This window comes from Polypterus senegalus, chromosome 2, assembly GCF_016835505.1.
Source record: "Polypterus senegalus isolate Bchr_013 chromosome 2, ASM1683550v1, whole genome shotgun sequence".
In the NCBI taxonomy this organism is placed as follows: Eukaryota; Metazoa; Chordata; class Cladistia; order Polypteriformes; family Polypteridae; genus Polypterus; species Polypterus senegalus.
The window spans coordinates 137,486,044-137,511,198 of record NC_053155.1 but is presented as its reverse complement, the minus strand read 5'-3'; the positions used below and the strand labels follow the sequence as shown (position 1 = coordinate 137,511,198).

Genomic DNA, 25,155 nt, shown 5'->3' with positions numbered 1-25,155 from the left:
ACAAATGCAATCCTTTTAAATATAATTTTTCATAAACATAATATAAAATGTACAATTATATTTTTTCTTGTTATCAATTACATTTATATTTATGTATTAATAAAATGCTTTATTCATTTCTAATGTCCTCAGCTACATATTTGTTTCAGTATTATACCAGTAAATTGTATCTTTTTCATGTAAATAAACAGTATCATTATTTGGTTAAGTGTTTCAATTTTATTTGAATTGTTATCTTTGTGTAATTGGGATGAACTCTGGGACTTTCTGTATCATTTAGATGATACAAAGAATATAAGCAATACTACAAAAATAGATGTGTCTTTCACTGCTTTTACTGAATGGAGATAGCAAAAAAACAGTGTCTAAAAAAGGAATATGTACAGATTACACTACAAGAATAACCTGATGGCTTAACATGCTTTCAAGTATTTAATAACACGAGCCCAATCTGGTAGCTTCCCACACTCAGCCCACTCCAGAATATGTGCTTTTATCTGTGGTGAAAATATTAAAACATGATCAAGTGCATAACATACACTGTAGGGGTGAAAATATACATGTAGTTGTACTGTACTTATAAGTTTCTTTTACAATTAAATTGCTACATGAATCAACCCTTCCTCTATAACATTTTTAGTTTACATAAAGTAATGTTTAATGATAGAATGGAGTGAGAAGTTCAGCAGAAAAAGAATTACATCTCTCTAAATAGAAATTTAAATGACTTACTTAGAAGACAACTTTAACATATGGTGTTAAAGGTTTTCATTGGACACAAAGTGTATTCTTGTTTAAAGGCTGCTTTTTGTAATAACATCTTAAATCTATTTCTTTCATTTCCTCTAGTGTCACTGGAATAATCCCCAGCTTCATAATGTCAAACTGGTTCAGTAAATGGGTGAATGCATGGAAATACATATTAAAAGCTGCCATTCTCTTGATTCTACACCACCCCAATCCATGTTGCTCATATTATCTCATTGTATTTCATCAAAAAATATATGCTGTATATGTATTTCATAAATGTGACATTACACATTTCTTTTTTGTTTTATATTTAGGTGGATGCACATGGCAACATCTTATTAACTACACTGGAGATTCACAATGAAGTTGCAGGAAATGAGGTCACCACTAGTGTAACTGAACCGAGGAATTCTTCAATGGCTTTTGATAACTCAGGAATCCAGTACCGGAAACAAAGTGTGCCCCGCGATGCAGTGGGACGACCCAGTATAGACAGAAATGCTCAACTGAAGAAGAGCAGACTGAGAAGAAGGTCTTCGCAGCTTAAAATAAAAATCCCAGATCTGACTGATGTCAATGCTATTGATAGGTGGTCAAGAATAGTGTTCCCAGTTGCATTTTCACTTTTCAACTTAATCTACTGGCTTTACTATGTGAACTAGGTACAGATTGAATGTCTTTTGCAAAGACTTATTCCACTCTGGAGGAAAAAAAATGCAGATCTTTTGGTGAAGTTTATTTTTGTTTATTTTATACTGTTTCAATCATTGTAAATGCAAAATTTCACAAAGAACACAACAAAAGCAAAAGTGTATGATGAAAAACAGGTGCCCTCAACATATTTACAGGTCTTGAGACTGCATGCTGGATTTACATTAAAATGCACTCATCTTTATTATTAAACTGAGTAAACTGTGGTTTAAAACTAATAACCCTCTAAAAATAAGACGTGAAAGTTAAAAATATTTAAATATAGCCTAGAAGAAATACATAAAAGTAACAGAACATAGCATATCAATGTACAGAGTTACAAATTTTGAATAAAATAAAAACTCGCATAAAACAACATTATCCCTTGCGTATTCCATATTTAGCTAACTGTATTAACTTGCATATTTATACACGTGAAAGTGGGAACTTGTTTCTGGATGTGGTTAAAAAAAAAAGTAGATTAAGGGTTCGAAAGTCATGTCATGTATTATATATGACTGTACTTCTTCAGAAAGATCATATGCCATTTTTACAGTATTATTTGTTTTAAACTGTGTCTCCTCCTTTTTGTTTTTCATATTTCACATTATACATATCACCACTACTTAAGTAACAGTGTAATAATAACCTTTTGTCTAAACTATGAACCCAGCTTATCACCAACCATATAGAGTGGATAAACTCTCCTCAGTGCACAGTATATTTGTTGTATCAAAGGTTTTTTATTGATTTTTGTAATGTGTGTTTGATATATATATATATATATATATATATATATATATATATATATGATTTGAGATATATATATATATATATATATATATATATTTATATAAAACATATAAATCTTTTTCAAGATTATAGATTGTTTAAAAATTGATTAATGTGTCTCAGGTTATTTATATACAGTATATGTCTTGTTGTTATTATTACCTTCTTAAAGTGTTTCCCACACCCCCATTTAAAATCCTTCTAAAGGACCCAGTATATACTGTACTTATTTTGTAAGATATCCATGCATATATTTAAATATTTCATAAAAGGCTTTCTTCTCTTGTGGTTGACATTGTGGCAGCATGATTTGTCTTTTTTGTTTGTTGATCTGTGAATACATGAATTTTACTTTTGACGTTTTATATCAAGAGCACATTTTTATACTCATAGCTATACAGTCTTGATAATTTTGCATGTGCTCAGTAAAATAACTTATTCAGCATGTTGTATTTTTGCAGACTGTACATGGCTGCATTTATACAAATTACTTTCACAAAAAAACCTTTGGCCATCTGTTTTTGTTCCTGATATCGTTCATAATCTTATGTTTGTCTGGTGGTTAGTTATATTTATTGTTCAGTCAATTATTATTATTGACTATGTTATTATTATTTAACCCTTAATCCTGTTATTTTATTATCCTTCATACTAGATTGTGTAAATATTTTTCATATTATCCAATTCTGTTATTCAGAACTACAAATCTATACTTCTGCCTCTTGCGGTCGCAAAAAGCCTGGTGACAGTATATTGTTTTATCATGTCTACTTCATGAAAAGCAGTAAACAACTTGTTTTTTTCCATTAGAATATTCAAAATTATACAAAACCTATATACCATTAATGACAATGCTTTTTCACAGGAAAAACTGCATTAAATTAGATTTTTTTTCAATAAATAAATTATTATAAAAGGAAAAAGTAGTGGCAATACTGAATGGAGGTGAGTTTTCCAGGAACAATTAATCCTAGTTAACTAATTATTTAATCAAATAATTAATTAATCACTTAGTTAATTAATTACTTAATCCTAATCAATGAGTAACTTTATAATGTATGTACAACACATAACTTATGTGCTACTTTTTCAAACATTAAAACTGGCATGATCCCCTTAGCAAACAATCATCTCAGGTTGACTAAAAACATTAAATTGTCAATAACTTTGTTGTGAAAAGTAATATGAAATACACAGTACATCATATTTTACTAACAGTTAAATTAAAGCATATAAAATGGGTGCAAAATCAGATGCATACAGTTTCTAGAGTGAAACTGAGAGACACGCTGTAAAAGAACACCACACTTTCCTAAACAAGAGATTGTTCTTCTTCTTTTGGATGAGATTCACAACAACCATGTGTTATTGTTTGCCAAGGTACACAAGAGCATTTTCAATAATGGGCAAAAAACAAAAGTGTGATGAGCTAGTGAAGAGAATTAGCACCTGCACATTACAACCTAGGTCAGGAGCTGATGTGCAAAAAAATGGCAATTTGATAAAAGTAGAGGGGTCAGGAAAATGAATGGTGAGAGAGAATCAGGACTGGAAACAAGCATATAACAAGATTGAGGAAGAATGCAGAGAATAGCTGAAGTACAATGAAATGCAAACACGTTCTTTTATTAGAAACTAACAAACAAAACAAATGAAATATGTTCAAATGATACACCAGCTTGGTATAAACTGTCTGGTCTAATATCATAAATTTGGACCTTTCCATCCTCCATTCTTTCTTCCTCATTTTGATTGGGCAGGAGTACAACTTCTCAAAAAGCAATGTTGGATAGCGTTGCACACACAACCATCATAGTACAGCATCTCTAGGGTAAAAATCTCATTCGACCTGATAACTTCTGAACAGAACTGAAGTGCAATTTCCATATACTTCTATTCCACTAGCCCAAATCCCCTGGGTTACTGGTATAAACAAACAAGGAAAAACTGTTTTGGAACTTCAACATGGATAAACACAACTCATTATGAGACAAAAAGACTACTATTAGAAAAAAGATGTAATCCAGCAAGATGATGAAACTGTTATTCCAGATTAGCAGAGAAGAAAACATTGTATGTACCCATGATCTGTAAGATCGAACTTTGCCCAGAAGAAAACTCTGTGTGTGCTAATGATAATGACCTCTATTAGTCATAGTGCACTACTGCTGCCTGGTGAAAATTGTCAGTGTTGGTTTTAAGTCTATATTTTAACTCTGTGTAATGGCAAGACAAATGCAAAATTTCATGAAAATTGGTTCAATCGTTTTTGCATGATCAGTGAACAAACAGATATTCAAATGGCTTATGATTTTATTTTTACCTATAGGTTACACCACACTGCAATGTGCTGTCTCGTATCACTCTTGGACTGCAGTCTCGTAATTGTTTAAAGGTATGCATAAAAATGCTATCATGTAGTCAAATATGAATCTTAGTATCTAAGGCCGGGTTTATACTTCACGCAATGCGACACAGTGGACGCTCCTGCTACGCAAGCGTTTTACTGTTTATACTTGCGTGCGTACTTTACGTAAATCTGGAGGAATCCAGCAGGTAGCAGTGCGAGATATTATCATGGTGAGAGCAGGTTTGGCTTCTCTCTGTTATGAATTGCCTGGAACACCCATTAAATTCCGATGCCACCTTACCGCAGTATCTCTGAAAATGATGTTTAATTATTATATCCATCAATCCACGGATGTGTCCATTCCAGCAAGCATTGGGCACGAGGCAGAAACAATCCCTGGACGGGGCCTCAACTCATTGCAAGGTGAATACAAGCACACCCATACACTGGAGTCATTTTAGTGGCACCAAATCCCCAAATCTACATATATTTGGAAGGAAACCGGAGCACACTGTTTTTTTCTCAGTGGCTCAAATACAGCGCTGTACATTATGTTGCTGTTGTGAAGTTGCAAAAAAAAAAAAAGACGGCACAAAAGATGTTATGTGAGACTTTTGAAATGTATCGTGTCATTATGATCGGGAATATGCAATGCTTGAATATTAAAGCACCACGAATGCATCTGTATGTCGGCATTTTGCTTCACCACATCAAACCATTCATCAAACATCGAAGTGTACACATCGATCCTGTAGGATCCGCATAGAGGCTTTCTGTCACATGTAGATAGTAAACGGAGACTCTGACGTCAAGTTTCAACTTTTAGCACACTGCGCCCCCCGACTTTTTGCTGGTACTGCAACTCGCGCACACGTGGCATTAATTTCTGAGGACTTGCTCTGAGGAAGCGTCAAATGAACGCATGGCAGCCATGATGTGGGTGTGTACATGTTTTGAGCATGAAGTATAAACGAGCCCTAAGTCTCACTAAGTTTGGCCCAAGAGTTGACTAGTTTAAGATGTGCTTTGCAATTAAAGATTAGATCAGGAAGCATGAAGATTACGAAGGGCCTAACATGCTACATTACATATGGCAGATTTTGGGAAACACTTTTGAATTATACTTTGACCTTAAGGTAAAGTTTTCAAAGTTCTTAGTGCTGAGATGTTTTTGGAAAACTGTTAGGATTTTGTCAATTGTTATGTAATGTGAAATTCAATCTCCTAGTAGGCAGGGATAGTTGAAGTACAATAATTTTATTCTTCATTCCGAGGAAATTAAAAACAAAAAGTGCTTCACAGTAAACAATATTTTTAGGTAATATAGTATATGGCTATTAATTTCTTAAGCAGTATTGTGTAATTAAAAAAAAGAAAAGGAAACGGCTGTCTGTGAACCTGCACTGGAACAAATAGGCTCCGAAAATGGATGTGTGGATGGATGGACTGCAGTTGAAGGTAATATAACTTTCCGTGACTATAAATTTATCGTTCTATCATTTGACTTAGAGGATTGTTTCTAAACAACAGAAACACTAATATCTTCCATTTATTTTGAGAGTTTGCAACGATTCACCAGCATTTCCCTGCATCAACTTTATTCACTTTTGAGCTGATATTGTTCCACAAAAGCAGATGCCACTCTCTGCAAAGAACTATAAAGCTACTTCTCTCTTTAAATTTAATGTACTTGAATATTTGTACTGGTACAGGTAAAGCAAGTATTTGGCATATTTCCTGGTGAAAATTCCTGGTAATCATCTCAAAGCACTTTACATAAGAAGTAGATCATTGTGTTTAACATATAATGTTAATAAGGAACCACAGAAAATAATGAGGTGAAAATGGCAAGCCAGATCACATCATTTTAAGTTAAATTTATAGAGTGCCCGTGGCAGGAGTTGAACCTGCAGCCTTTTGCTTTTAAATCCAAACACTTAATTACACAGCTACACTGCCTACAATGAAGCAAGAATTATCTTGCGTAAGTGTACTGGAGTTCAGATTTTGCACACTTTTTTTTCCTCAACACTGCAGAATGCTGTAAGATCATTATTTTTTCCCCTGTCCCAGCTCTATCTCAAAAATGGTTACTGTATTTCACAAGATTATATTTCTGTCAGATTATTATTTTGAATTCAGTAACATCTACCAAAGTATCTTAGTTGACTTTATACTTTTCATAATAAAAAAAACTATTTCACGTAAGAATGCAATATATGTGCTATTTTATTTACTTTACGTCATAAACTCATCTCTAGATAAATACATATAATAGATATAAGCTCTGCTTGCATTAAATTAGTGAATGAGTATACAATGTACTTACAGTTGAACATATAACATTTGTATGTAAATATTCTGATAATTTTTCCCCCTCATGAAACATCGATTGACTGATTAGGTACGTAAAAGAAATTACAAATAGAATGAAGAATGTGTCACATGGTTGATTGCTGTGTACATTTTCCCATTATAAATAATGTGTAGTTAATGTTTACAGACAAAAGAGCACCACTTTTAAATGGAAGCCTTCATTTATGGTTCATTTTGAGGTAGTTGTAGTCTTTACTTTCTCTTTATTTTTCTCTTGCATTATGTTCTTTAAAATCTAATCAACAAATGTCCTCCAGTAGCTGAAAATGCAAGTCAAATACATGGATAGGCACATGTATTTATAAAAAAAAAAAACTGCTAAGCAAAACTTACCTTTTGCTCTTTAAATGGTAAGATAAATCAAACTAATTTTGTATTAAAAGGGTAAATAAATTGAATATTTGCTATAAGCAAATCTATGCCAATCAAAATCTTCTGCTAACAAAACACTGGCGATATCCTGCATTCTGCAGCAAGGTATGTGACAAGGTGCAGGAATGTTGATGTCAGTTATGAATTTATATATCTATAAAGAATATGCACATTAGTAAGTTCTCAAATATATTTTTATGGTCTTAAAACAGAATATAAATAGATTTTTCTGCCGATACTGTATTTCATTAGTTATGTGAGGTGTGTTTTTTACACTGGAAAGCTGCAGATAACAAAAGCCATAAAACAGATGTACTTGCACATCTACTGTACAGAATCACACAATCTGTGTAATCAAATTTAGTTTTTGGCTAGCAGCTTCTGTAGATTCTTAATTTATATTTTAATGTGCTAGATTTGATCACTTCAAATGATTAAAGTCATATCAAAGAATATATTTGCTCTTTTTTCTTATTCATTTGTTCTTTTGTTGCTATTTGGAAAAACAAATCATGTAAGTAAGTCTGGTTTTAAAAAGAATGACATGCCTCCAGATGAATTACCAATAGTGTATTATTTTTAAAAAGCTGTAAAAAATTCATATGTGAGCAAGAGTTTTTTGGGTTTTTTTTTTTTTTGTTTGTTTGTTTTTTTTGTTGCAGAAAAGCAATAAAGGATTGTTTATCATTTGAGTGGTTGATTGTTTTGTTTTAAACAATTCAGTAATCGATTTGGAAAAGTGTGTCCAACTCTTAAAATATCAAGTCATCCACCTTAATAAAAGGTGTCTGTGTATTTGTCCGGTTGCTATGTCTCTTTACATTCAAAAAGATGGTGCATCACAAATATTTTTAGTTATTAAATGTATTGCATTTGTCATTCCAACAGATGGCACATCACAAACATTAACCCTGCTTTCACAAATCCAATACCAAATGGCATATAACGGTGACCTGTGTATTGCATGGTGCACTGCAAACATTAATGCTGAAGTCTACATTCATTATTTAGATTTCAACCCGTCACAACCTGTAGCACAGCTAGCAAAATAAAAAGGTGTCTATGTATATGAAGAATCAAACTTCAACGGTCCTAAAGAAATTAACCAGCACCTATTTGCTCCTCCTCACACCATACAGCAAACTCCTCAATATTTCAAGTCATCTTTGACTGTAATATTTCTGTGGGATTTTATATATGTGAACCTTAAAATATCAGTATTCATTTTTTGTATTTACTTATATTTTTAAAATAGTTTTTCTTTGATAAATAAAACAGATTTAAAGTTTATGATTCAGGATTCCTAATGTATAGAAGCACATAATTAAACTTTTACTTTGAATCCAGAATAGCAAAGTGCTCCTTGAACTGTGCCTTGTGTATCAGGAATTAAGTTTAAAAGGCATTTCATCTAATACTGTATATTTGTTTTACTGTGGGTCTTATGAACAGCACTCCATTGATTCATTCATTCACCAGTTTTATGCTTGCTTTTTCTGATCTGGCCTACAAAGCACTCAAATTTTAATAATAAAAAAAAGAACAGATTATCTCCTTTCCCTCACAATGAAGCGCGCAGTCATAGGGCAGTGATGCATGATGTAGATTTTAATGGATTTAGAAGAAATGGTCCTGTAACGATGATCTGTCTTGTTCTCTACTTATTTTTAAACCATGGTTGACTTTCCTGACAAGATATCTACCTATCGATTAATGTTCACAGGACTTTGCCTGTTCAAAAACTAATTAGACTTCTGGTAACATATAATGGAATCCAATGTCCAGAGCTATTAAATTGCTCATAGCTGAGGAAGTGTGCATTGAAATTGTATCCTTGTTTGATCTAAATTCACATTGCATGTGTAGGTCCTTCAACTAAGGATGTCATCATATCTAAAAATATCAGATGGCAATGAACTGAGAATTAATTGAAAAGAAACAGACAAGTGACACAGTATGACAGATAATCTGTTATGTTTCAGCCAGGGTTCCCCCACTGGCTGGGGTTAAAATTCCTTTTTTACGTCTTTTTTTTTTTTTTCATTTTTGATTTTATTGTTTATGCTACTATTACTTTGTTTTGTTTTTTTTTTACTTCATGACTTTATTTTTGTATGTAATTTTATTTCTATGAATGCATGTTTGTATTGTGCCCCTTGTGTTTTGTGAGTAGCCAGTCAAGATATGGGGCCTTCTGTCTGTCACTGTCAAAGGAGCAAAGGAAATCCACAGACCCTTGTGCTTCATTGTATGTCCTCATGGTGATGGTGAGTTCCAGTGTTCATTGCTTTGCTTAAAATGTATTTCTCCATATTTAAACATTTTTATTCCTTTTAGGGAACTCCTTTTGCCTTTTGTTCTCCATGGAGCTTTCTTTGCAAAATGAATATTTTTATTTATACATTTGCCCTTTTCATGACTAGCCAGGGTTTGATGGTTTTCGCCCTCTAGTGTTCATTTTTGAGTTATTTTGGAACACTGTTTTCATTAAAAGTTTTATGCATTGTGGGTGTGCATTCTGAATCACAACAGAATTTTAATGCACAGTTTAACAGAAGATAAAATGTCCAAATCAGTTTTAAAATTTTTGACTTTGGCGTCCGATAAATAGGTAGCAAAGCGTTCAGATGTACTGAATAATAGTTTCAGCATCTGAGGCGTGATTGTTGGCTTGGTGTTTGCCTGTTTGCAGACTTTGCATGGTAGTTTCTTCTTTTTTTTTTCTTGTAATCATTACTTTTTTCTGCCATATATCATCATGCACCATACCAAAAATGTTGAATGTTGGTAGCTCTAAATTTCTCAAACAGAACCCTGCAATCAGTGCTTCCTGGTTTGGCATTAAGTTGCTTTGATGGGAAAATGGATTCAGGAAAAAAAAATATTAAGTGAGTGTGGTTCTAGTTAATTTAAAAAAAAAATAAAAAGGAACAAAATTGACAGGATTATATACACATCAATTGAAGGGGTTTTGTGTAATTCATGGTGACAAATCACATGTATTGTCTAAATGTTACACTGGAGCCTTTTTAATGCATTAATACATTTTTCCTAAAATACGGGCTGTTAATGGTCTGAACTTTACTTTAAATGTGAATCTTGTGAGACTGATCAACATCTCCAAAGATGGCATCTGTATTGCAGCAGTTCTGAGCTATACGGGCTCAAATAAAATATGTCAAGACTGTTGCGTGGTTAGAAAAACAATTTAACCCTTAGTACTCATCCTTCCAGATTTTAACACCCCAGCACTTCACCATTTCCTACAATTAAATAATCAAATTGGCTCAGCATATGAGACACAGATGTGTCAAAGTAAAAATGAACTGCTGAAGACTGGTTTAATTGAAAGAATGAGCATCTCTTAAATGGGCATACATAAAGCTTGTATTAAACCTCTGAATATACTATCCTCAATTTTTCATCAGCATCAACAACTTGGTAATCATACTCTACGTATGAGTTTATCAACTGGTCCACCTTGGAAATAACAGAGTAATGCCCTTGGGTCCTGATCTGAATGAGACATGTTCCTCAGGTAGTTGAAATCTATTTGAGGAGGATGGGACTACATGGAGATGCCACCAAAAAAGCAGCTCTGTGATCTCCTTACCTTCAATCCCACTCAGACTCATCTAACCCCTCTATACTGTCTTCCGCTTCAATGTTACTGCCCAGAAGCATGCTACTATTTCACTCTTGCTTCCCACAGCCGCCCTGTGTGACTCCTGTGCTCCATTACCAATGCCGAGCAAAAGAGCTTCTGTTCCAGCACCTTCCATACTCAAACCAGTCTCCCCTGCTCATTCCACACTTTTTCCTTCTTTCGCTCAGGTGTTTCATTTGTATAATGCACTGCGCCTTCCAAAAGGCACAGTGCTCAGTAGCTGTCCAGTCATATAGCCCTCGGTGTCTTCAGCCTGATCATTACAGTATTATTGTTTCATAATGTTAAAAAAACATGAAAATGTCACCCTGACCAGAGCACTGCCTGAGGCCTCATTGCTGGCCCGTATCCAACAATATTTTTTAATGCGTTAAACAGGCCACATTAATCACAAAAAATAATGTGTTAACTTTCCCAGACCTTATATATACAAGGTGGTCCAGATCTAATTATGCAGATCCAGATCGTCTGGATGACTTTGATTTATGCGGGGATGATTCCAGTTTGGTGCAAAGACGATTCTTCATGTCGTCAGTTCGCACAATTCCCGATGGTCCGGTATTTTTCAGGTGATTTTCTATATAATAAACTTAAGTTATAGCGTAATTGAAATTGTATAATTAGATCTGCACCACCCTATAGTGTTAGGCTACAGGTCTGTTATGCTTACATCTATTGAATGAACCTGTTAGAGTTATACATTTATTTTTGCCTGTTCTTACATTATTTTGTTTTTTCTTATTATGTAACTTTAGCTTTCTAACAATGATGTCATCACATATTCATTTTTTAATTTTATTTTCTGATTCCTTCACCATTTTGTTTATGGTTGCTGTCATATTGTTTATGGAATTGGGCCCCCATTGCCAGTCATGTGCTTTTTTGCACACCGATATGTGATGTCATCTCACAGACACATTAAAAGATGGAGGCTCCTCTTTAACTATTCTAGTTCTTCTGTTAATTTTTTATGAGCTAAAGAATTGTTTTCTTATCATTTTTATATGATGCTTGAAAATGTGGAAAATTTGTTTTCTAACAAATAATTTTATTTATTATATTTTTGTTTCCCTCATCACCATATTGAATTTTTCAAAGTGCTGCCATTTTTGGTCATTCGGTTTGCACTTCACAGATGTTATGGTGCATGATGTCTTCAGTGTAACATTATTTAAGTCAGCAGCACCCAGTTTATTATATCCGAGATTGCGGATAAGTTCTCAAATGTAAGCACTGCATTTGGTTTTGAATTTAGTATTGACCATCCTTCTGGCAATGTTTATTTGACTACAACTTTCATTTAGTGCTTTGGGTTTCATGCTTTGTATTTTCTGATCTCAAAGAATAATTTTGCATATCTTTTGTAACTGAGTTTTGGCTAGCAATTAGGATTTATAGCATGGTTTAGTTTCCATCATTAGTTTCCTGATTTGCTTTTATGGTTCATTTCCTTCGCTCCTAAGTTGTGGATTCTGTATCATACTCTCAATTTAACAACAAGGAATTTTAGGTTTGGACAGGGAAAGGACATAGAGAAGGTACTTCCTGTAACTTTGTTCACTTTGTAGGTTTTGAGTGTTTTGTTTTTGTATTATGTTTTGTATTACATGATCAATCTCACATGTTTTATGGTAAAAACTTTAGCCTGATTATTCTGATTTTTGGTACATCCATCATGGTATCTGTCTGTTGCTGCTATTCTACCTATTTATATTCTACTATAGTGTTTATAACAGCCAGGGATTGAATCAGTAATCTTTATAACATCATGTGGCACAACAGTTTTGACAATGACAATATTCTATTAATTAAAGCTGCAAAACACCACTCATTTTTTATCAAGAAGAATCTGAGAAGGCCAAAATTAAAACTTTACCGATGGATTAAGGAATCCTGTAGCTGGCCACAACAACACCAGCATTAATGCTCTACAACATGTATAGAGATACATTGTCCCCTATGGATTACAGGTTAATGCCCTGTACCATGAGATGAAGACTGGGGAACATTAATCACAATGACCATTACATTGCCTGCCAAAAATCACTTGCTATTGCCAAGTGCAATGAATTGCTACAAGGTCCCCTTCAGCTCCTGTGCTTCCCTTAGAGTTAAGGACAATTGCATTCACCTCTGGAAACAATATAGACCTGGAGACAATATAGACAATGGTGGAATCCAGAAGGTGATTTTAAATGGGAAGTCAATGAAAAACAAAAGGTGACATAGGATGAGGCCTATTGTTTCTGCTGTTTTTTAGTGAAAGTGTGTCCATCTGACAATATGTCACGAAGATTGGCTCATACAATATTTTGCTGTAATTCTACCTGGGGCCATGTAACTTCCCAATTATATATGACTTTGATCTAACTGACAAAAAAAAAAAACTCCCAACACTGATATCTCTACCCCAGCAAATAACTGTGTATTCTTCAAGGCTAACTTCCAGAGGAGTAACAAAAAGTTGCATGTGTAGCCCTACTCTGAACCAATAAACTGTCCACTTTGCCTTTAGAAACATTTATTATTGTGTTTATTTACAAGAAACCTCCACATAAAATTGAAAGAAAACATCACTTGAAATCCTATCTATTGGGTTTGGAGTGTTTTATACTGAAAATGGTCCATGTTTCTAAGTGAATACATGAAAATCTGTTACTTCTACACAAATGGTATGAACAGTTAAATAAGGCATGTTGTAGACTATGGCCGGCCGTTCATCCCGGCCAATACCCTCACGTCGCTAGATGGAGCCCTTCCGGCAGCATGGAGGTGCCCCGAATTCCAACAGGACATCGTGGATATTGGAGCTTTCCCATCATAGCCCTGCTGGATACCATGGGGACTGCAAGGAGATGCTGCAGGGAGGCTCAGAGACTTGTATTTGCCCTATAACCCGGAGGTACATCCTGGTCACAGGGACAGAGGGAATGACGTACTTCCGGGATGAAAAAGAAGAGCTTTTAATCTGACCCGGAAGTGCTAGGAAGTCACATGGACTGAGGGTTCAGCAGCACTTCCAGGTCAAGGACTATAAAGGACTCTGGGAAATCCCAGACAGACGAGCTGAGCTGGGTGGCAGGGTGGCAACGCGTCTGGGAGTGGAGGATTGTTTATTATTGAGAATTGTATTTGTTTATGAGTATTGTGGAGAGGAGGGTGCTTTGTGCACTATTGGGTTCAAATAAAAATTATATTTGGACTTTTATCTGGTGTCTGGCGTCTGATCCGAGGGTTCCAGGGGACGACAGCGCCCCCTATCTGTCACAGCATGTAAACATCACCAAGGAGGAGCGCCGTCCATCCCACGTGATAAAATGGTGTAGTACCCATTAGTTGAAATGATCAAACAGGGAAATTGATAAAACAATTGAGTGCACACCATTAATAGTAGGAATTCCTGTTTTTCATTGGTTTTCCCATACTACATTATTTATAGTATGATCAGCTCTATGTTTAGGAGCTTTATTCATCAAATCACACAGTGGCCTGTGGGGGTCTTAATCCAGCCTCGGTTACCTCACTGGGTCACAGCAGCCCTAATGACGCCACTGGACTAAAATATAAACAAGAGAAACTTATGACTTAGGTGTAGTAGTAATGTTCCTCTATAGCTCTAGAGTCCAGGCAATCCAGCAGATACCTGAACCTTCTTTTAGAATCCGCTGAATCTGATGCCTCCCAAGAGAATAATGCAAAATAAAAAAAAGTTTGCAAAAAATAACAGTACAAGTGTATTAAACATTAATGTAATCAAATCAAATATACTGTCAAACCAAAGCTATTTGCCACTGCCAGGGCATTAAGGTTTTATCTAGTTTGTTATAAAAAAAAACAAGTTACCCTCACAGTCCAGAGCCACGATCATAACATTATAACTGGCACCTGCAGAGCAACAGCAAGTTAACATTTCTAAATCTGTTTTCTTTTTTATCTGAACAGATACCAGCAGAAACATTTTCTTTTATCAGGGAGCAGCATAAACAGTCTATGTTCAGTAGCAACTGTTTGAGGGCTAATATTTTTTCTGAAAAGCGCACAAAGCAATGGTTTTGCACATGAATCAACATAAAATGTCTGTTGCTGCCTGTTGTGCCTGCTGTCGGCGCTTGTTTGCAGTTTGTGGCAGCAGCGACTGTGCGGGTGGTGGCTTGATGGCCAGCAGGAATGCACGGTGGGCTGGCAGTCTGGCTGTCTTTGTGAGACAAGTGGGCAGGGGTGGCAGTTGCAGTGAGACACAATATGGTTTGTACCTTCTGTCGTCGTAAGAGTCTGTCCTCCCAGGCGAACGTTGCCATAGGTGCATCAGCTACACAAACATGTTCAGCACCATAGTCGGCTGGGGAGCGATCAGCTACTGCTGGTACCTCACTTTCGTTTACGATCTACATCTCCAGATCACTTGCATCAAAATCGGAGTCTGACAAATCAGAGACCGATTCAGCGATAATACGAAAAAAGTCATCCATGGATTATTTTGCTTTGAGCTTTCACTTTGGTGTCTCTCCACATGCCATTTTAGAAGCTGTTTGCTTTTCGCTACTTATGAATGTACAGGGAATCGAGTTCAAATCAACAAAGCTAACATTCCTTCTATCAAAAGCGTATCGAAAAGTGCTGTAACAAGAAGGCTTTCAAAATCATAATAATAACAAAAACTGCATTAACGCGCAATCAAATAATTGTCAATGTTAATTAATTAATACATTAAGTTGCCCGGCCTTAAAAAATACATGTATAAAATAGTGAGGACAATAAATTTACAAACAGTGCATAAAATAAACATAACAATTATATTATTTTTACAGTACTTTCGAGTTCACATTTAATTTGCGCATTAGGGAATGCATCCCAGTCAACTCTCTTGTATACCATGCTAAATTTCTTTTTGTCAATTGTCTCAGATTTTTTCCAAACCTAATTTCTGCAATCTAATGGAAAGCATCAAATCAAGATTGCTAATCATTTCTTCAGCTCCCTTTAGTTTGGCGAGTTAATATTTATTAAAATTAATAAATCTTTCCAAAAAGCTTATTTCTATTTCAGACTATCTCTATCTAAATTTTAAAAATCACTGTTCAAAAATTAGATTTAATTATAGTCTCGTTCAAATTGAGTACAAAAAGGCCAATTATTAAATTTAATGATGTAATAATTTAAAGCATTGGCTTACCAAACTTACAGTTTTATTACTAGTGAATATTTATACTTTGAGACTTGAGAAGAAAGATGGTAAATGATATGATATAATGCAACTAGTATTTTCAAATGCTGTGTGTCTGACTATGTTCTGTTAGACTGATGTGTAAAGATATGTGCCTGCTTGTTAACTTGGTAGTCTGTACTGCCAGGTATCTAATAAAAATGGAAATCCTTCGACTTTTCCTTTAACAGCTGTATTATTGAACACAGATACTATAATAGTATCATTCTGTTTTGAATGTTATATTATCAAGGATTCAATAAATGCAACATCAACGGCAATGATAGTCTTGAAAAGGAAATCCTGTTCAAACTCCTCTCTTTACACCCCTCGGTTGTGCTCCACTAATCAGAAATTATAGTCAATTTACTACTGATCTGGTACTGTACACCTTGCTTAAATATAAAACCAATATAGAAACCATTTTAAGGCAGAGAGGCTACTCTCTTCTGCTCTAATTCATTATAAGTGAATGCTGTGGAGTTTACTTTGCTGTGAGTTTGGTGAAATCATGGAAATGTTCAGGAGCTTCACCAAACTAGGCAAAATGTATTCAAGGAGAAACTGCAGTATTTATGAGTGGATTGGTGCAATGGTGCAAAATTGTCCCTGATGGGTAGGGAAGCCACAGCCAACTATGTTGTACCAATTATTGCAGAAAACACTGTGATCTGAGCTGTGAGGCAGCAGCCCTGACCACTGTGCCAAGTGCCTCAGGCAACAAAAGACACAAATGGAGCGATAAACACAAATTAAAACCAATGGCCACAAACCAGCAATAAGCAAAAATTAAATACAGCATGTATATCACTACATTCAGAGTGGGGCGCACATTAGCCATGCAATGAAGTGGAGGTATGGGACCTTCTCATTCCATTGGTCGCTTGAGGTTGTGGCTCTCAGCACAGCTTGAACATCATTTTAGTTTCCAATCTCTGTGAAGAAGTTTTGCCCTCTTTTTTTCCATTGCGTTTATAGAAATGCCTCCTAAACATTAATAAATCTTTCATTATTATACTTTCACAGGTTCGCATGAGTGTTCCTTCTCAGAGAGGGGGCATTAGTATGTGAATTTCCCCTTGGTGATTAATAAAGTATCTATCTATCTATCTATCTATCTATCTATCTAGAGTGGGAGAGCTCATGTAAGACTGGGTTTGGATCATAGCTGCAGCACATGGCTAATTAGTCATGTAAACAGCAGTAATAATTAGAATGTTGACAATACTTCCAGGCTATAAACTAATTTCACAGTGTTCACCTGTAGATGATCATAGGAAACAATTTAAAGGGACCTATCAATTAATATCTCAGACAAGGAATGGAACTCAATCATTCATAACATACACTCTTCATCAATCTGTGCAAGCATAGTATAAATCCACCTAAAACAGTAGCTCCCAGACATCTTTCAGGATTAAAATTATCTGAAATATATGAGGGATTGGACTGTATCTGTGAATCATTTCATCAGTCACTGGCTTCACTGGTAAGATGTTTTAGGATTGTTCTAAGCTAGGACTGTACTGAGAGAAAATATTTGTTTACTTCTCTAATCTATTAATGGCATATTTTGGGGTAACACCAGAAGAGAGAAAATTATGTGACAATACATTTGTTGCAATTTCTTATACTAATGAGTTTCTAGACCACCACTCACAATAGTTAATTGGAAAAAGAATGCTTTGGCCATATCGTAGCACACAGCTGAGTCATTCGGACAGAGCTGTGAAGCAGCACTACCATCTACTACATCACTTGTGACTTAGTTATACTACTATGAAAAGATTTACATATTAATGATGCTATTTTTGTCCATCTCTAGATAATTCTGACTTATGGACGTTAGCAGATGGAAGAACACTTCTAATTTAGCAGTCTGCCATTTATCTCCCCCCTCACCCCCATACTAATGGTGGAAAATGGCACTCAAGGTCCCAATTCTCAGCTTCAAGACTTTCTAGCAATTCCTCAGAAGAGTCAAGTAGATTCATTGCGGTCTCCATGACACTTGACGTTTGCTAAATTTGCTAAATCATGTATGTCTTGACTACACTGAAAAGACAAAACAGCATAATGTTAAAAAAATATTTCTGAAGATTGAATTTTATTAGAAATACTATATTCTGTACAATTAGTGTAATTATCAAGACTGTTCCTAAATCCGATTTCAGTGGATTATACTTTATAAGCACAGCTATTAATAACTGTTCAATTGAACCACTTTACATACTTCTTCTTTAGGGATACAAACTATATCATGTTAAATGTATTTAATCAATAAATTTGTGCTGGAGGTCAAAACATGAAAGTGACAGAGTATATGTAGTTTTGGTTTAACTTTAAATACCTGTATATTAAACCCAAAAAACATTTTTGTTTTATTTTTATTTAACTGCTTTATAGTGCATGTGTGCATTTAACCATAAATTATGCATTATTTGAATGTTACAAGGCCTCTACTATTTTTGTAGTATTTCTATACTACAATGGCGGAGAGTGCCAAAGTTTTTACATGGCTCTTTTAGGTGGCTTGCTATCATTAAAAGAGTTGTTTTCTTTTGCCACACTTCTGATTGTGAGCTTGCAAACGTGTCGTTTTTATAGGCACCCCTGGTGATGGAATGCCAGCTCATACTATGGTAATCTCCTCCCAGCTAAAGATACGTCTCTGCACTTTTCCATAGCAAAAACACCTTCGAAGTTACAAACCCTGGTGACCAATCCTAGCTATTTGAAACAATAGGGTGTTTTTGTTTCTGCTGTGGTTGCACAGCTGGCAAAAAACACATCAGCAGGGGTCTTTAGTCTTTTTCTTTTTTTAATTATGCTATTTATGTTATTTTGTATGTGTGTTATTGTGTTATGTTATAAGCCACTTCAAATCTACCAAGTCAAATTCCTGTACTTTAAGTACTGGCGAATAAAAATGATTTTCATCCTGATTAAGTGGTGCCACAGGGATGTGCAGCGCTGTCATTCGGTGCAGCGGAGATGTTAAACACTGCACTTCTTTGTGGTGATCTGTCAATTGTTAGTGGAGCTACAGACATACCAATCTCTTGGCAGTTTTCCTTTCTTTCACGGAACTGATGCTGAAAATGAAGTTCCAGATGCAGATCTCAGCTTTGACACTGTTCCTTCATTGCTGCTCTTTAATGCCTCTGTGATCTACCTTGCCTTTTGCCTGCACAGCTTTACTACCAACACACTCAGCTCACCTAGAGTTAGTGACAGCTCGATCCATCACACTTTTTCCCAGCTTCATAAGTTGGAAGATCTGCTGGCGTCTGCACATATGACTTAAAGACGTTAGCAGATGGAAGAGCACTTCAAATGTAGCAGTCTGTCATTTATCTCCCCCCTCATCCCCATACTAATGGTGGAAAATGGCACTCAAGGTCCCAGTTCTCAGCTTCAAGACTTTCTAGCAACTCCTCAGAAGAGTCAAGTAGATTCATTGCGGTCTCCATGACACTTGACGTTTGCTAAATTAGACATTAGGCTTTCTTTTTATCCTGCTTCTGATCCAAGAGTACCACCAGTAGAGAGTGCCAGAATGGATACTCTGTTCTTTGTATGGCTTTTTTAGGTGTTTCACTATCAGTAAAAGGCACACTTGCTTTTGCCACACTGTTTATGACTTTGTAGGCATGCTATTTTTATATTTTTATGGAACCAAACACAGTCAAGATAAATACAGCAAGCCTTTTTATTTGTGTGAGCTTTTTCTGGATCATTCTCACAGTCCAGAATTTTAAACAAGTCAGAGCCTGGATCAGCCGCTTCAGGTCATTTGATGGCTGTATGACACTAAGTTTGCGTTGTATATATGCGTCATCCAGGAATGCCATCACCTACTTTGATTTCATTGCAAACGTCTAACACTAACATTTAATGCAGACAAGGTCTTTCGTAAATCGTATCACTTTAGCAGGGACACTAAAGGCATCAAATGCCAAAGTATGTTTTTAAGTGCATCTAATAAGCTTGTAATTACTCCTAAGTACATAAGAAATGTGACAAATGAGTGAAGACCATTCAGTCTATCAAGCCTATTTGTTTATAATAATATCTCATCCAGATTCTTCTTAAAGGCTGTCAAGGTTTCTGCTTCAACTGCATGTCTTGGTAGTTTGTTCCAGAGTCCCACAACTCTTTGCAGAAAGAAGTGCTTCCTGGCTTCAGTCTTAAATGTACTTCTCCTTAATTTCTGTTGATGTCCTCCAGTATGTGATTCACGCTTAAGATCGAGTTTATCAATGCCTTTGAGGATTTTGAATACCTGGATTAGGTCCCATGCGATCTCTTCTGCTCAAAACTAAACAGGTTGAATTCTATGAGTCTGTCAGAATAGGACATTTCCTGGGATGCACACGGTTGCTCTCCCCTTCATAGCTTAAAGTGCTGCTATGTCTTTATTGTACTGTGGTGACCAGGGGTCTCATGCATAACGGTGTGCGTAAAATTCGCACTATAACATGTGTCACGCATGCGCGAGTAGGAGGCCGCGGACGGATCTTAAAGCGATTCGAAAGACGTTCTCCGGCAGGGAGTGGCGGGGTACTAACCTTTCTCCTTTGTCTTCCAGAAAAAGAGACGCTCCGCCATCATAGCCTGCCCGCAGTACGTCCACTTCCGCCCTTCCTCTGCCATCTTTCCTGACGTCAGCAGTCCCAGCCTCCCTCACGGTTCCTTCCCAGCATTCCTCCACTTCCGGCTCCTCCTCTATAAAATGGCCGCCGACGCCTCTGAAGGGCATCGCGCATATGAATTATTTTGTTTATATTTTGACCTGTTTTCTTTTTGCAATATTGTGGATTGTCTGCAATATACGGGGCCAGAAAACCCCAAACCTTGATGTTGTCTATTGCTTCATCTTTTACACATGACATAAGCACAAAAGCCGGAATGTGCTTACGCACAGAAAATTCCAGATGCAGGAATCTGTGCGTACTCCAACTTCCGTGTTCTTCCGCTCCATAAATCCCAATCAGCATGAAAACTAACGCACTTGCACGGGCCTTCTGTCCTGCCCCGTCTCCTCCCAGAATTATGCCTCTTTGAATATGCAAATCAATATAAATAGACCTTAAGCTCAGCGTTCTGTGAAAAGGCAATGGCAAAAGGAAGAGGGAAAATATAAGAATATTTAGCGAATACCAAGTGGAGGCAAAGAAAAACGTACTATTTGTTGGTTTATACAGTGGTATAATCAACAAAAGGAAGTTGATCGAGTGACATAGCATGTTGGAGAAACAAGCTCAAGTTCACAAAGTCGCACAGTGCCCAAAATAAAAAAGATGTCACATATCAAAGTCCCCGTGAAAAGGTGAGACGTAGCCCACCGTCTGAGTGTCATATGGAAGCTTATTAGGGTACAGTGAGAAAAAAAGGCACAGAGTAGGAAAAAAGCATGAAATGTTAACTTCAATCTCAAAATATCCACTTTAATCATGTAGCTTGTCATTAAAGTAGAACATAAACTTCATCTTAAACTCGTTTAATTTACTAGTTTCTGAAAACCCATTGTAACTAAAGTAGCCTGTTAAATGCTTTGTTTTTTATTTGATCTTCAATGTGCTCTGTGTGTGTGAATCACTACGTGTTTCCGTTCTTTCTCTTTCTCTGACAAGACACAGAATCCATTACATTTGTGATATTACAGCTCTCTGAATAATTAAAATACTGAGATGTATACGTGATATCTACAGTATATCATAATGATAGGAGTTAAAGCATGTTATTAAACAGGGGAACACGGTGTGTGATTGTGTGCGACCTTCGATGAAATTATTGTAGCAGTACTATCTCTTTCAAACATGCTATCCTCCAATTTCCTTACTTTTCTTTCTCCAAACACCCAATCGCCACACAATCAGCTCTGTAATAGACGTTAAGCCATCTGTAAGCTTACAATGACGATTCTTCAAAACTTTTAAGGAACATTGAAATACCTTCATAGTACGTGTTTAATTATTCTATCCGTCTATCCTTCCAGTGTCGCGCCATCCTCAGCAAATATACAGCGTGAGGCAGGAACAATCTGTGAACCGTGTCCTCACAGGTTTAATTATTAACAATACAGATTATTTAAATGAAGTTAAATTTGTATCTGTATAATATAATCAACATATTTTGCTGCATTTCATCTTAAAAATGATATTGTCATCATATGTAAATACGTGCTTTATAAAGTGGCGCAGGTTGTGCAATATTATAGCTGTAGTGCAAGTTTACAGTGGGATGATTGTACTTATAAGTACAAACAGTTCTACAAGGAGCACTTGATTGAGTGTGTTTATCTATCTATCTATCTATCTAGTTCTGGTCCGTACAGGAAGGCTTTGAAATGTTTTGCTGTAGCTGAGGCAGAGTGGGCTTGATGCTGTATACCGATAATTCTTTTTCCGATCAGCTGCTGCCATGATTCCCCACTCAGATACAGTGATATAAATACTCTGAGTGGTGCAGTGAGAGTAATATGGAAAAAGATGATCCGCTGTGGCAACCCTTAAAGGGAGCAGCTGAAAGAAGGAAAAAAAGGTGCAGTGAGAGTAATATGGAAAAAGATGATCCGCTGTGGCAACTCCTAACGGGAGCAGCTGAAAGAAGAAGAAGAAGAAAAAGAAGAAAAAGGTGCAGTGAGAGTAACAATGCTAAAGCACTTATGGTATTTGGAATACTATGGCTGTTCCCTGGACCATTATATTGTTACAAGTTAATTACAATCAGATGCATTACACTAATAAACAATATGTGGTTTCAGTGTATTTATAAAGCCGCGTCAGGAATGTGGTTCTAAGAAATAGAGGGTAACCACACATTAACAGTAGCACTGCTTTGATGCTGGATGTCGCCAGTCTGCAAAACCGAGCGGAGAACTTGCGTACGACAGGACATAAGGAACCGTGGAAATGTACATGGCTTTACGCCAAGTGTAGGTTTTATACATCGTGATTTGAACATGGAAACGTTCTTACGCAACATTTCTGTGCGTACGCACCATTTATACATGAGGCCCCAGAACTGCACACAATGCATCAGATGTGGTCTTACTAGTTTATCATATAATTTGAGCATAATGTCCCTTATTGACTTAATTTCAAAGGTTTTTGTGATATAACCTAACAGTTTCTTTGCCTTTTTAATTGCTTCTGTGCGTTCCTTAGTTGATAAAAATGGTGCCTCAACAAATACCCCTAAATCCTTTTATGAGATTGCTTCCTGTATTATAGTGTCTTCCATCTTGTATTTATAATTGACTAGCTGTCCACCGCAGCTTCACTCATGTATAAGTGAAACAGGACAGTGAGGAGTGCCCCACCCAGCTCCCTACTCCTGACATCATGCTTCCCCCTCCCCTCAGTCCGAAGCTTCTGTCTTGGATTAGCGAGAATATATTGCTCCTGCAAGCGAACTGTGGTACGCGATGAGAGTATCAACCGGAATGTTCAAGCAAATTATAGAAAAAAAAACAAATCTAAATCCATTAAGTAGTTCTCTTGTGAAAAGCGGACAGACAGACAGTCGCTAGATTTTATATATATAGGCAAAGCCCTCACTCACTCACTCACTGACTCATCACTAATTCTCCAACTTCCCGTGTAGGTAGAAGGCTGAAATTTGGCAGGCTCATTCCTTACAGCTTACTTACAAAAGTTGGGTAGATTTCATTTCGAAATTCTACGCATACGGGTCATAACTGGAAGCTATTTTTCTGCATATGCTGTAATGGAGTTGAGCTCGAAAGCCGTGGGGGGGCAGAGTTTCGTGTGACATCATCACGCCTCCCACGTAATCATGTGAACTGACTGTCAACGCACTACGTAGAAAACCAGGAACAGCTCCAAAACGCGCTGAAGAAAAGATGCATTATATAATTGAGAAGGCAGCGAAACAATAAGAAGTGAGCGAGTGACATATACCCATATTCATGAGTGCTGCTACTTCGGAAAAAAGCACGGTGTAAACCTGAAGTTTAAATTAAGTTCATAGACAGGCTGCCGCTGGCTATTCTCATGCCCACGGGTAATGCGGGATACAAGTTTAATGTGAGGACGCAGGATATAAACGAGAGTTCTGATCACTTTGTAACTAAGTTAAAATTGCACGTGAGCGGCTGTATTTATGCAAATTCCAAGAGACTGTGTTTGTGGGGGATTGACAGTTAAGGCGGGTGGGGAAGTCACGTCATCATCTCCCCTCCCATTCACCTAATTTTGCTCTGAGCTGAGCTCCACAGCCAACGCAGTCTTACAGAAGTGACTTTGTGACGCTGCTACCAAATACTCACAGAAAAATCCACAAGTTAATACACACGCTGTCTCTAGAGTTTCTCCACACTGAATCCTCCAGGCACTACTTACAAAAGGTTACATTGACAATCGCACAGCTGAGAAGCTTCGATGCATGTGCTCCATAACGCATTAAAAAAATAATGCATTTAGTCACAGTTTCAATTACAAGCAAAGGGGAACTTCTGTCAATGCATGATTTCCTGGTACACCGATTACATTGATCAGCGCTTCCCAAAACATGAGTATATAAAGACGGCGTTGGAATATTTCGGAATATATAATGTAAGCGCTGGAATATATAAAGTCAAAACTTAAATATATAAAGTCAGCGTCGGAACATATAAAGTCAGCGCTGGAATATATAAAGTCAAATCTTGAATATATAAAGTCAGCATCGGAATATATTGTCACGCTTGGGTCACAGATTTGCACAGAGACACAGGAGGTCGTAGAAACAAGAAGGATTTTTATTGAAACACTGCAAACACATGAGCTTAAACATGCTCCATGACAAGTCAGAGATGGCAGTTCCACTAGGAGCAGAGAGAGAGAGAGAGCGATAAAAGCAAGCAAACAATCAATTTTCAACTGACAGGTGCTGCACAAGGCTTTTAAGTTAGCGGAGTATCGCGCGAGGTTTGCATTACGCGTTATA

General features: G+C 36.4%; 1 protein-coding gene across 3 annotated transcripts in view; it reads left to right on the top strand.

The window, feature by feature from the left end:
• The window catches only part of gabrb3 (gamma-aminobutyric acid type A receptor subunit beta3), a 485,579-nt gene extending 483,372 nt beyond the window's left edge, over positions 1 to 2,207 (top strand). For all 3 annotated transcript variants that reach the window (XM_039744693.1, XM_039744694.1, XM_039744695.1), the window contains one exon: positions 1,065 to 2,207. In XM_039744693.1, coding sequence (XP_039600627.1) covers positions 1,065 to 1,412 — 348 coding nt within the window. In that variant the 3' untranslated portion in view covers positions 1,413 to 2,207. The remainder of the gene's footprint in view (positions 1 to 1,064) is intronic.
• The last annotated feature ends 22,948 nt before the right edge of the window (positions 2,208 to 25,155 follow it).